The sequence below is a fragment of the Ursus arctos genome, unplaced genomic scaffold (assembly GCF_023065955.2).
Source record: "Ursus arctos isolate Adak ecotype North America unplaced genomic scaffold, UrsArc2.0 scaffold_7, whole genome shotgun sequence".
Lineage (NCBI taxonomy): Eukaryota > Metazoa > Chordata > Mammalia > Carnivora > Ursidae > Ursus > Ursus arctos.
In genome coordinates this window covers 55,623,971-55,638,206 of record NW_026623089.1, presented here as the reverse complement: position 1 = coordinate 55,638,206, position 14,236 = coordinate 55,623,971, and the positions used below count along the sequence as shown (strand labels likewise).

At 37.0% G+C, this 14,236-nt stretch overlaps 1 protein-coding gene across 4 annotated transcripts in view; it reads right to left on the bottom strand.

The window, feature by feature from the left end:
- Nucleotides 1-14,236, bottom strand: part of DNA2 (DNA replication helicase/nuclease 2) — a 55,443-nt gene that overhangs the window by 14,594 nt on the left and 26,613 nt on the right. For all 4 annotated transcript variants that reach the window (XM_057308836.1, XM_026504337.4, XM_048218852.2 and 1 more), the window contains 8 exons: nt 10,406-10,523; nt 9,678-9,843; nt 7,262-7,453; nt 5,402-5,632; nt 2,221-2,337; nt 2,032-2,141; nt 1,642-1,751; nt 531-755 (listed from right to left, as the gene is read on the bottom strand). In XM_057308836.1, coding sequence (XP_057164819.1) covers nt 531-755; nt 1,642-1,751; nt 2,032-2,141; nt 2,221-2,337; nt 5,402-5,632; nt 7,262-7,453; nt 9,678-9,843; nt 10,406-10,523 — 1,269 coding nt within the window. The remainder of the gene's footprint in view (nt 1-530; nt 756-1,641; nt 1,752-2,031; nt 2,142-2,220; nt 2,338-5,401; nt 5,633-7,261; nt 7,454-9,677; nt 9,844-10,405; nt 10,524-14,236) is intronic.

Genomic DNA, 14,236 nt, shown 5'->3' with positions numbered 1-14,236 from the left:
GGTGAACACATCATGGTGCTGGGAGGGTGGTTCATCTGGAAGCTCCGTACCCCTTTCCACATTCCTAACCCTATGCATCTCTTCCATTTGGCTGTTCCTGAACTGCATCCTATATAGTATATCCAGTAATATAGTAAGTAAAGCACTTACTTGAATTCTGTGAGCCATTCTAGCAAATTATCAAACCCTAGGATGGGGGCTGGTTGTTACAACTTAGAACTGAAGTGGGTGGTGTGATCTTACAAAGGGGCTGAGCCCTAAACTGTGGAATCTGCACTAATTCCACTAGTTAGTGTCAGAAGTGTTGTTGAGTAGAGAGAAACAAGCATTTTCTGTAACTAGGATATTTTAAACTAGGAGATGGGAGCCCTGAATAATAAAACAGAAACCTCATTTCAGTTCAAAAGCAAACAGCAAACTATAAATTAATAAAACTGGTCAATGTGACTGAATTTCCCAGAATGCTGTTTCTCCACTCGGTCTGGCTACAAAAATCACTGCTGCCATTATTACGCAGTAACTGTACTTACGTGACTGTTGTAGAGCTCTTCCAGAAGAGCTAAGGATTTAATGGACTTGGATCTGCAAATTTCCTCCTCTGTGAATTTCTGGATGTCTTGATGTACCTTCTGAGTCCGACCCAAACGCAAAAATCCTATTTTAAACTTTGCTAACTTCAAAAGAATATTGTCAACAGCAGAGTGTGTGTAGCTTGTCAACAAAACACTAAAACCACAGGCATAGAGAATTCTTACCTAAGAATAAATAAAAGAAAGGAAAATAACATTACCTTTAATTCCAGATAATTTTTAACATGCTTATATTTTTCAAATAGAATCAGAAAACTTAATAGGAAGCATATCTTAGAGCTGAGCCAAGGTAAGTATTTAAAAAATTATAAAGGCAAAAAAAAAAAATTATAAAGGCAAAATGTTTCATGAAAATCACATGGCATTATCTTATTAATTAATGGTATGTTAATAATATATTATTAGTGATAATAAAATTGAGTACACAGTACATACTTGAATAGTGCCTGGCACACAGTATCAATCAATAAATATTTGTTGCCATCATTATGATTATTCTAAGGTTAGTATAGAAATTTACTGACATGGAAAAAAAAATCCCAGAAAACTCTATTTCAACCACCTCTGTATAATTTATCATTTTTTTAAGGCAAGAAAAACATACAATGATACACATGACACCAAATGAAAGAGATCTCAGACAATCCTAAATGCAAGAAATCTACAACATGATTACAACTTTTTGTGATTTGGCATTTATATTTCTCATGTCCTTCTAAAAGGTTAATTTGAAATAAAGCCTTTTGATTTAAAATTCAGCCCTTTTGATAGAAAACATCACATTCTCCAAACTGAGAAGATGATGTAAATAGTTTCTGGGGCGCCTGGATGGCATAGCGGTTAAGCGTCTGCCTTCGGCTCAGGGCGTGATCCCGGTGTTATGGGATCGAGCCCCACATCAGGCTCCTCTGCTATGAGCCTGCTTCTTCCTCTCCCACTCCCCCTGCTTGTGTTCCCTCTCTTGCTGGCTGTCTCTACCTCTGTCGAATAAATAAATAAAATCTTTAAAAAAAAAAAAGTTAGTTTCTAAGCAAAAGAATAATAACCTTACAAGAGTACATATTGTAGTTGTTTTTCCTGTTCCGGGCATACCCACGATGAGTGTGTAGTCTTTTGAAAGAAGTACCTTTTTCATCGCTTGCCTCTGAGGTTTATTCAAACCTACATTTAAGTTTAAAAATAATGGGAAAAAGAATGTTGGATTTCAACGAGCAAATTAACTATAAAAAAAGCAGCCTCTATTCTAGTCTGTTCTTCAATACATCTTCTCAAAGTAAGAATATGTCATGGTGATACTAAAGTATGTATGTAAACTGCTTCCCAAGACAATCTAAAAATTTTAAGTTTAATAAGTTATAAAAATGCTAGGCTATAATGTACATTGAATTATAAGCACAAGCAAGAACAATCAATGGAAGCAGATATGCTGATTATCACATACCTTTTAGAATGCAGGCAACTGTATCCTTTGCATCATATGGAAGAACAGAACTGAGGTAGGATATAAACTGAGGTTCATGAAAATCAATGATTAAATCTCGAAGTTTTTGGCTGAAAACAAAAAAAAATGTTTTTAGTAATATCCCTTAGGAAAGTGGGGTAAATTTCAGAGTCATTCATTGTTACAAACCTGACAAAAGTATTTTCCATCAATTTAGAAAGATTTCCTAATGGGGTATCTATATCACAAGTTTTTTCTTCCAGGTCCAATCTGAACAAAGTTGATTCTGGGAGTACTGACAAGTTCCTAAAACAGCAAAACAGATGTACATGAATGTTTTCATTTAACATGGTCAGTTGGTCTGTATAAGAAATACATCGTTGTTTGCTAAAAGAGTAAATGAGCCAGAATAGCTATTAAAATGGCTACCAGGCCCTAATTCATACTTGCCAATCAGACAATATAAGAATCGTGGACTGGCAGGAAAAGGGAGAAAAGTAGGGCATAAGACACTAAGGTCAAAGTAATTAAACAGAAACCTACAACACCCACTGACAATTCATTAGGCCTGGCTTTGCAACCTAGCCTGGGCTCACTACCCCCAGAAGGATCCTGAGCACATGGCCCCTCTCTCCTCCAGCCTGGAGCACAGGTCTCTTTCCTGATGCCTTCTCCCACTCCTCCTCCAGTTCCTGAAATCCCGGGGTTCCCTAGGGTTCCTTCCCTGATCTTCTGTACTGCTCTTTCTTGTCATTTTCCCTTTGGTTCCATGCCCTCAGGCAGCTCTAAATCCCAAATCTACATCTTGAGGCCCAACATCACATTCCTTTTCTGCCTAGTTGCTCACCCAACCTTCAGGTTTGGATAACCAGCAGGCAGCAAGATCTTTCCACTTGATCAAAACCCAGGCTATGGAAACTCAATACATTCAAAACTGAACAAATATTTACCCCCACTGAACCTTATCCTCATTCTGTGGTTCTGATTCCAGTCAATAGCACTTGCCTCTACACCACTGCCTCATCCTTCCCTTTCCCTTCCCCTCACCCTCTTTCTTCCCAACCTCCATATCCAATCAGCATCCAAATCTCTCGTCCAATTTTGCCTTCTAAATACTTCAAAGTCACTCCATCCTCTCTGCCAAAGCTACCTTCCCTCAATCACCGGTAGCCCAGGCCACTGCAAGTTTCCTGGTTTCTATGCTTTCAGTTTCATCTCTATTAATTAACTATTCTTCACAATGCATTCACAGAAAAATGCAAATCCGATTATCATCACTCTTCTGTTTAAAACTCTTCAATACATCGGCATAGTCACAACTTAACATGGTAGATAAGATCTTCTATGAACTGACCTCCCCAGTCACACTCCCTTCTTCATCTTTTACACTGCTGCACTTTCCTGAACATTGCGCTTCATACATATCACACCATCGTGTCTTTATGCACCACGTTCCTCTGTCTGGCATACGCTCCTCACGCTGCTTCACCGGGCTAATTAATCCACCAGGTGAAGATTCAGAATGACCTCCTTCAAAAGCTTTCCCTGAGCCTCCTAAATTTGGGTTCAATGCCTCTCATCCATGTTCTCTTCAATTCAAACACTTGCCATATTAGACCAGAAATATGTTTATTTATCTACCCACAAGATTATAAACTCCTCAAGGATTTGCAAAGCAGGATACACACAAAATAAATAACTGCAAGAGAGTGCAGGAAGTCCTAACAGACAAAAGAAATACTGTGGCCCATACTCCCAATCACGAAACCCAGACCAGGGTTGGTTGTGGCTAAACTAGAATTACTGGCTGGTAGAGAACAAGCCTGGACATGTCCAGGGCAGTTACCCAGAAATCGCCGCATCCTAACTGCTGAGCTCCATCCAGTAAGACATGGCAAGGCATGGCCCGCACTTAAATGCAAGGAAGGCTGGGAGTGCAGAAAGAGGGGAATGTAGATATTAGCCAGCATGGACAGTGGTCTTAACCACAAATGTTCATATCAACTATTCTATTTACTTGATATTTTTCTTTAAATGAACTCACTCTGTTTTAACAGAGATAAATACACTTTATGTTACAACTATAAATGGAAAAAAATGTGGGTTTTTTTTTTTTTAAGATTTTATTGTTAAGTAATCTCTACACCCAACACGGAGCTCGAATCCACAACCCTGAGATCAAGAGTTGCATGCCTGACCAACTGAGCCAGCTAGGTGCCCCAAAATGGTTCTTTTCAGAAGGAGAAAATGAAATGGTGAGTGCCCAGAGTGCTAGAAATAAGCTTTATGGCTAACAGGGGAACTAGCCTGCCTGCCATTCACGTGGTGGTGAGAACTAGATAAGATCATGTCCACATTAGCATTATGAAACAGAATATATTAAACAAAAGTTTAGCAGTTTGGTAGTTCCTCAAAATGTTAAACTCAAAATTAGTACACGACCCAGCAATTCCACCAGTACGTATCTACAAAGGAAAATAAAAATATATTCACATAGGGGTGCTTGGAGGGGCTCAGCTGGTTAAACGTCCGACTCTTGATTTCAGCTCAAGCCATGATCTCAGGGTCCTGGGATCGAGCCCCACAATGGGCTCTGTGCTCAGTGGGGAGTCTGCTTCTCTCTCTCCCTCTGCCCCTCCCCTCACTTGCACTCTCTCACTCTAAAATAAATAAATCTCCAAATATATATATTCATATAACATATATATTCATATAACAATTTGTATGTGACTATTTATAGCAACACTAGCCATAACACCCAAAATGTAGAAACAACTCAAACGTCCATCAACTGGTAAATGGATGAGCAAAATGTGGCCTATCCACATAATGGAATATTATTCAGCCATAAAGAAATAAGGTACTGGGGCACTTGCGGGGTTCATTTGTTAAGCGTCTGACTTCAGCTCAGGTCATGATTCCAGGATCCTGGGATAGAGCCCCGCATCAGGCTCCCTGCTCAACGGGGAGTCTGCTTCTTCCTCTCCCTCCACTCCTACCCCTCGCTCACTCTCTCTCAAATTAAAAAAAAAAAAAAAAAAAAAAAAAAAGAACAGTATGCTAAGTAAAAAAAAGCCAGCTGCAGAAGACCATATATTATATGCTCCCATTTCTATGAAATGTTCAGAATAGGCATATCTACAGAGACAGAAAGGAAACTGGTGATTGCCTAGAGAAGGGGGAATGAATACCAAAGGGTACAAGGGTTCTTTTTGGGGTGATGAAAATATTCTAAAAGCGATTTTGGTGACTGCTGCACACAACTCTAAGAATATACTAAAAACGATGAATAATGATTTAAATGAATAAGCTGTGTATAGTATACAATTTATATACCAATAAAGCTGTTACCCCACCAAAGGAACATTACCTGTCTAATAAACAGGTTACTGAAGCCATGTTAATCTCCTTCACATATCCCCTAGACAAAGCAAACAGTGTTCTCTCTTCTCCACTTAAAATAATTCTATCACCTGCCATTAGATTTGTAACAGGCATGTCACCATTTTTACGTTGAAAATTATGTAAATATTGTCCATCACAAACTGTCTTTACACATTCTGTTCTAATCAGGTTTCCAATGCAGTTGCCACTCTCCTCCCTATGAAACAGAAAGAAAGACAGAGAAAGCCTCCATTTACATCAAATATATAAATACTATATTTGCATTTTTCCACAATTTACTTGTTCATCTGGCCCCTGGAAGCTATAATGCTAATACTGAGTCATTCATTTTTACATTTTCCACAATCTACATTAAAGTGTTAGAAATGCTAAGGAAACATTCTATTAGTTACAAAATAATCTCTCATCAAAAGACCTCTAGACAAGTGCTAGGGAGCACATCCCCTGTTGCACACACAGACTGGGATCTCTGAACAACATGTGTACCAGCACCTTGAACCTTGAATGACACTCCCACTTCTATGCTGATACACATAACATTACAGAAGACAAATGGTAATATTTTTCCTGAACTTAATGTGAAGAAAATAAGTACCTATTTCTTTAGTATTTACAAGAGGATTTATAATTATTATTAAAATAATGGCAAGTGAATTGATAATTCCACTGCTTCTAAGAAATAAGTATTAAGCATTTACAATCTCTCAGACACTACTATTAAATACAACTTCAGAAGCTTGTTGGCATGTACACTTGACATATTCATTGTACTTATGTAGTCTATCAAAAACGACTTAAATTTTATCCACTGTAATGATTCCTTGTGTTAAAATTTACTATTAAGGAAATAATGATCAATTATTTCTAAAGTCACATTAAAATCAACATTTGTTCTGGAAAGTTATAAATAAGTGGATCAAAAGCAAAGAAATACTGGGGCCTCTGGAAAGTTATAAATAAGTGGATCAAAAGCAAAGAAAAATACTGGGGCCTCTGGGTGGCTCAGTCCATTAAGTGGCTGCCTACAGCTCAGGTCATGACCTCAGAACCCTGGGATAGAGCCCTACATCAGGCTCCCTGCTCAGCGGGGAGTCTGCTTCTCCCTCTCCCCCTGCTGTGCTCTCTCGTGGTCACTCTCTGTCAAATAAATAAATAAAATCTTAAAAAAGAAAAAAAGAAAAATACTATGCAAAGATATACAAAATTACTTCTTTATAAGCAACTTGTAAAAAAATAGATCTCTATAGGAAACAAACTGAGGGTTGCTGGAGGGGAGGTAGGGGGATGGGGTAACTGGGTGATGAGCATTAAGGAGGGCACTTGATGTAATGAACACTGGGTGTTATATGCAACTAATGAATCACTAAAGTCTACCTCTGAAACTAAAAAAAATTAAAAATTTTAAAAAGTTTTAAAAATAAAAAACAGATCTCATAAAAATAAAAAATGGACCAACTTTAGAAAATTTGAATCTGTATTAAAACTTACTGAAAATATAAACTTTTTAAAGACTAGTATTTAAAATATTAGGTAAAAAGTCATTAATTTGTACATTACTAGCATGCTAAAATTCACCTTATACTAAACTTTATGCTCTTTTCACTGATGAAAAAGGACTAATGATTTTAAAATAAGATTTCTCAAGACATAGTTAACCTACTGAAAATAACAATAGTGCTCTACTTAGAAACAATTCCTTGACAGCCATCTAGAGTTGGCATGAATATTAAAATTGCACATCTCTCACATGATATCATGTATCCTGTATTTTTCATGAATTCCAAATACCATCCCATTAGGTAATCCAATTAGATGGATCACTTACATTTCTGAAGCAGACATTAACCATATATGTTGGTGATTCTTTTTATTATCCTTTGATTGTGACTCCAGGGTTAACATTAGACACCAAAGGCTGAAATACTCCAAGTGTGTAAGCTTTAGATGTTGAGTTTCTTCTTTAATTTTGGGCAGCATGCCAAATGGGACTGAACTGTCATCCATCTGTTCAACTGCTCTAAAGAGAGATGTATATAAAACAATTACTGGCTAGCTTTAAAAATGAGGTTTTTTCTAAAATAAGCATACATATATGATGATCACTGTAACTTATAACCACAGGTCCTAATTTTCTTTAAAAGTCATTTCAACATTTTATAAGCCAAATGGCTTTTTACAAAACAAAATGCTTAAGAAACCCAGTGTAGCGTTATTTTGCCTTTAAGGACTATAACCCCAATAGCTACTTAAGTTTGGTATACTCTACTTTTCATTACTATAATAGTACCAAGTCTAGGCTTTTTGTACAACTGCATTTCTCAAAATCACAATATTTGTATATCCAGCTCTGTACCATTAGAAAGTCAACATAAAAACATGGCAAATTATGTGAAGTATCAACAAATTTCTGAATTTTAATACAGAAGTAATTATGTTATAGGATAGCATACAAAACATAGAGAATAAGATTTTAAAAAAAGTGCTTGTACTACAGGCCCAAACTTCCCATAGTTAATTGTCCTCTGCATTAACAGATCATTTATTTGATATAATACTTGGAAAAGTCCTTTATGGGAATTTTTAGGCTGAATTGGAACTTTGGTCTTGATCTGATCTTGTTTCCTACTCTGTATTTACATCTGTTTTTTTGTGTGTCCTTCAAAACTTTCACTGGCCTATGAAGGTATAAATACAAATGACTGGTCTTAAGACAGCTAATAAACTTCCCATCCGTAGAAAAATAGACATATAGGTGCCTCGCTGGCTCAGTCGGTGGAGCATGCCATTCTTGATCTTGGGATTTTAAGTTAGAGCCCCATGTTGGGTGTAGAGATCACTTAAAAAAAAATCATGAGGTGCCTGGGTGGCTCAGTCAGTTAAGCTCTGACTTCAGCTCAGGTCATGATCTCAGAGTCCTGGGATCTAGTCCTGCTTCTCCCTCTCACCCCTGCTTTCTCTCACTCTCGCTCTCTCTCTCAAATAAATAAATAAATAAAATATTTTAAAAAAGGAAAGAAAAATAGACATATATAAACAAGAAGACAAGTCTGTTGAATCATATCAAACTATCTGGGAGAACCAATCTCCCTGTTTTTAACTACACAAGGCATAAAATTAAAATAGTAACTAGGAAATAGAAGAATCTTAGGGGTGCCTGAGTGGCTCAGTCAGTTGAGCCTCTGCCTTTGGCTCAGGTCTTGATCCCAGGGTACTGGGATCGAGTCCTGCATTGAGATCCTTGCTCAGAGGGGAGCCTGCTTCTCCCTCTGCCTCTCTCTGTCTCTCATGAACAATAAAATCTTAAAAAAAAAAAAAAAAGAATTCTTAAAGTATCACTTAAGAAAAGCTGAATAATACTTAAAATTCCTATACTACTTCCATTTTTTTTTTTTTTAAGATTTTTTTATTTTTGGGACTCCTGGTGGCTCAGTCAGTTAAGCGTCTGCCTTCGGCTCAGGTCATGATCCCAGGGTCCTCGGATCGAGTCCCACATTGGGCTCCTTGCTCAGCGGGGAGCCTGCTTCTCCCTCTGACTGCTGCTCCCCCTGCTTGTGCTCTCCCTCTCACTTTGACAAATGAAAAAAAAATTTTTTTTAAGTTTTTTTATTTTTAAGTTATCTCTACACACTACATGGGGTTCAAACTTAAAACCCTGAGATCAAGTCACATGCTCACCCAAATGAGCCAGCCAGATGCCCCTATACTATACCCCTCTTAACCAGATTCCATTAAGTCCTAAAATTACTTCATTTCCCCAGAAACTATTTGCAGCAAGATTAAAGTAACCACTTTTGGAAAAAGTTTAAAAAGCATACTATTATTCCCCAAGGAAGGAGGCTGGTTACAAAATATGAACTGTGTTTGTTTTTGTTTTTTTTCTATTCTCTTCATTTTAGAAATACAACCCATGGGCGCCTGGGTGGCTCAGTCAGCTAAGCATCCGCTTTCAGCTCGGGTCATGATCCTGGGGTCCTGGATCGAGTCCCACATCAGGCTCCCCCTGCTCAGTAGGGAGTCTGCTTCTCCCTCTGTCTCTCCCCCTGGCTTGTGCTCCCTCTCTCTCTCTCTCTCTTTCTCAAATAAATAAATAAAATTAAAAAAAAAAAAAAGAAATACAACTCACAAAGAAAAAAATCACTAAAATGAAATCGTCAATGCCAGACCAGACAACAAAGTTCAATCATTTTGAGTTGAGTAAACACTTAACTGGAATTAATACTTTTGGAAGAAAATGTTTTTACCTGCTATAAAGAGCACAGTTGCCAATTTGTGAACAATATTTACAAGTTTGCTGGTCCTCAATTATTTGTGGCAAAGGAGCAAGCTTTGTCTTCTCCTTTTCAATAGCGGACTTGTTAATACGGTGAAACAAAGAGAATGCCATCTGGTTTCTTAGCCTTAATAATTCTATGGAAAAAAAAGGTGGAGGTGTGTTTAAGAATTAAGTTTATTATATACCTTTCTCATGGAAAACTTTCAAATTTAAAAACATAAAATGAACATTCTTATTTCCTATTACACTAGAATAACTGTTAACATTTTGGTGTATATTTGCTTAAATATTTGTTCACTTCGTATGTTCTTTTAAACAACCATACATCTCATAACTAGTAAATATTGTGAAATTGGTATTTTTAGCTAACTGCTAAGGATAAATACAGCTATCTAGAGTGTCTCAAATATAAGAGAGGAAGTTTAAAATAAATTTTTGTATAATAAAAGTTTAAAAATGTTTCCAACTATACAGTATATTGTTAAATTCTTTTTAAAAATACCACAACTAAAAATACATAAATAAGCAAGCAAGCAAGCAAATAAATAAATAAAACCACAACTACACATTACAACCTATATTAGGCCTAGCAAGTACAGGGAATGATTTTCAGGTATATATACAGATTACTGAAGATTAAAGGAAAAAACAAACAGACAAAACCCAGAGAAGTAAATGGAGAGAGAACAACTCAACCTCTTTTATCAAGATGTTTGGCAGGCACAGGGTACATGTGGCCAGTCTTGAGGTAAAGGAGGAGGCCAGCCTCTGGATCAGCTCTCCTCTCTTGGCTCAGCAATGTATACAGAACAAGCTGTGAAAACATTGTACATTTTGTCAACTAAAACATTAACTTTCACACATCCATGCGTGTTTAGCAATCAACACATACTGTGGTTTTAAAATCAAAAGGTCAGGGCGCCTGGGTGGCTCAGTTGGTTGAGCAACTGACTATGGGTTTCATCTCAGGTCATGATCTCATGGGTTGTGGGATCCAGCCTCAACCAGCTCCTTGTTCAGCAGAGAGTCTGCTTGAAAGATTCCCTCCCTCTGCAACCCCCACCACATGCACACATGCACACACCTGTGCTCTGTCTCTAAAAATGAATAAATAAATCTTAAAAAAATAAAAAATTAAAATTAAAAAATCAAAAGGTCAATTAAGCTCTATTTCCATCTTGAAAATAACATGAGCAAATTAATAAAGATAACAATAATTCAATGTCAAATATTTAACTTCTACAACACGAACACTATGCTTCTCAGTTTTACACAATAAATACATACACAGAGGGCGCCTGGGTGGCTCAGTCAGTTAAGTGTCTGCGTTTGGCTCAGTTCATAATCTCAGGGTCCTGGTATTGAGCCCCATGTCAGGCTCCCTCCTCAGTGGGGAGTCTGCTTCTCCCTCTCTCTGCCCCTTCCCTGCTTGTGCTCTTTTTCTCATTTTCTCTCTCTCAAATAAATAAATAAAATCTTTTTTAAAAAATACATAGAATTTTTCTTAGACAGTAAATATGTAGGTTTCCAATAAATTAAAGAGGGAAATTAACCAAACTATATTTTACATTCTGAAATTAAGTCTTTAGACACTATTTTCCCTGTTTAAAATAAATGAATTAAAAAATTAAATTAAGTGAACTAAACATTAAAATGCATATTATTTATGTCATAGTTACTGGGACAACTAAATGAGACTCACTCTACAAAGTTCACTGTTTTTTGCAGAGCATGAGTCATTATTAACTGCGTTAAAGTTATGTGATGCTCTCCAGAGAAACCATCTAAAACAAGTTAGAAACAGCTGGTTTATAGTTCATGAAAACACCTTAGCAACAATAGCACATCATTTAGTCAAACACAACCTGCAAACAAGCTAATATCTTTTCCAGGAGGTTTCCAAGATTAAAATATTGAATAATTTATGTCTTTCTTTGTTATTTAGTAGGCTCCACACCCAGCCTGGAGCGCAATTTGGGGCCTGAACTCTCGACCATGAGATCAAGGCCTGAGCTGAGATCAAGAGTTGGAAGGTTGGGAATTCCTGGGATACCTGGGTGGCTCAGTCTGTTAAGCGTCTGCCTTTGGCTCAAGTCAATATCCAAGGGTCGTGGGATCAAGTCCCACCTCAGGCTCCTTGGTCAGCGGGGAGCCTGCTTCTCTCCCTCTGTCTGCCATTGCCCCTGCTTGTGCACACGCTCTCTTTCTCTCTCTCCTCTCTCTCACACTTGCACTCTCTGACAAATAAATAAAATCTTAATAAGGAAAAAAAAAAAAAAGATGGAAACTTAACCAACTGAACCACCCAGGTGCCCCTGATGTGTCTTTAAGTCATAAAACTTCAGACGCCCTGGGTGGCTCAGTAAGCTAAGCATCTGCCTTCAGTGCAGGTCATGATCCCAGGGTCCTGGGATCCAGACCCACCTAGAGCAGGGAGCCTGCTTCCCCCTCTCTCCTTCTACCTCTCCCTACCCCCCCAACCCCAGGTCATGCTCTCTCGCTCTCTCAAATAAATAAATAATAAATAAATCATGAAATTCCAAAATACCAAGACCAGTCATTATAATTAACATGCCTAGGTAGGTCAACGTATAATTACATTCTTGTTTTCTAAACTATATTTAAAATATAATGGGGTGCCTGGCTGGCTCAGTTGGTAGAGCATGCAATTCTTTATCTCGGGGTTGTAATCTCGAGCCCCACATTGGGTGTAGAGATTACTTAAAGTAAAATCTTTAAATTAATTAGTTTAATATAATGACTTATAGAAGGCAAAAAGTATTTGTGGCATATATATTAATTATATCTATAAATTCATAATTAAATACCCAAGACAGGCTTGCAAAAAACAAAAATAAATTAAATTTCTTTGCTTTTTGTTCTTTTGTTCCTACCAAAGATAGTGGTGCTTGTCAAAAATAAACTACCAGGACTACACCAAAATAAAAACTCTTACGCAGCAAAGGAAACCATCAACAAAACAAAAAGGCAGCCTACTGAATGAGAGAAGATATTTGCAAATGATATATCCCATAAAAGGTTACTATCCAAAATATATAAAGAACTTATACAACTCAACACCCAACAAACAGATAAACTGATTTAAAAATGTGCAGACGGCCTGAATAGACATTTTTCCATAAAACACCAATAGATGGCCAAAAGACACATTAAAAGATGCTCAGCATCACTCAGCATCAGGAAGATGCAAGTCAAAACCACAGTAAAATATCAACTTGCATCTGTCAGAACAGCTAGAATCAAAAAGACAAGAAATAAGAAGTGTTTACAAGGATGTGGAGAAAAGGGAACACCCCATGCACTATTGGTGAGTATGTAAATTGGTGCAGCCACTGTGGAAAACAGTACAGGGGTTCCTCAAAAAGTTAAAAATAGAAATAACATACAATCCAGTAATTCTACTACTAGATATTTACCCAAAGAATACAAAAACACTAATTTGAACATATATGCACCCCTATGTTTATTGCAGCATTATTTACAATAGCCAAGATAAGGAAGCAACCCAAGTGTCCACTTTTTTAAAAATTTTTTCCTTTTTTTTTCTGAATTTAAATTCAATTAAGTGTCCACTGATAGATGAATGGATAAAGATGTGGTGTTTATATGTAATGGAATACTACCCAGCCATAAAAAAGAAAATGAGATCTTGCCATTTGTGACACCATGGATGGACCTAGAGGGTATTATGCTAAGTGAAATAAGTCAGAAAAAAGAAAAATATCATGTATAAGGGAAACCACATTTCCCTTATACATGAGATCTAAAAACAAAACAAACAAACAAAATGCAGAAATAGACCCATAAATACAGAGAACAAACTGATGGTTGCCAGAGAGGAGGGAGGTAAGGAGATGGGGAAAATGGGTGAAGGGGAGTGGGAGACACAGGTTTTCAGTTATGGAATGAATACGTCATGGGGATAAAAGATACGGCATAAGGAATATAGTCAATAGGACTGTAATAGTGTTGTATGGTGGCTGATGGTAGCTACACTTGCGGTAAACATTGCATAACATAATGAAGTGCTAAATCGCTGTGTTATACACCTGAAACTAATACAACATTGTATGCCAACTATACTTCAATTAAAAAACAAAACAAAACAAAACAGTGGTGCTTCTGAAATGAGCAAATATAGCAGCAATACAGAAGAAATCCCAATATATAAATCTTGCAAAGAAAATACAATCCCAAGTACCTCAATGTTCAAGGACATTTACAGTAATATGGTAACCTCAAATGTCTACAAAGTAAAATGTGAAAACATTGTCTTAGGAAACAATCATACCAAAGTTTGGTACTTTAGCTTGATATCCAAAATTCATCTGTATATATAAGATTCTTATGAAGGACTGCTTCTTCAATATTTGAGCCTATGAAGTATGTTTTGGGAGGTCTTCTTACAAACACCCTATTTGTGTTCCCTTATACAGTATAGGTACCAAATAAAACTTTTTAAAATTAAAATGAACTCATAAGTGATACGGTAGAGCCTTGGGGCTG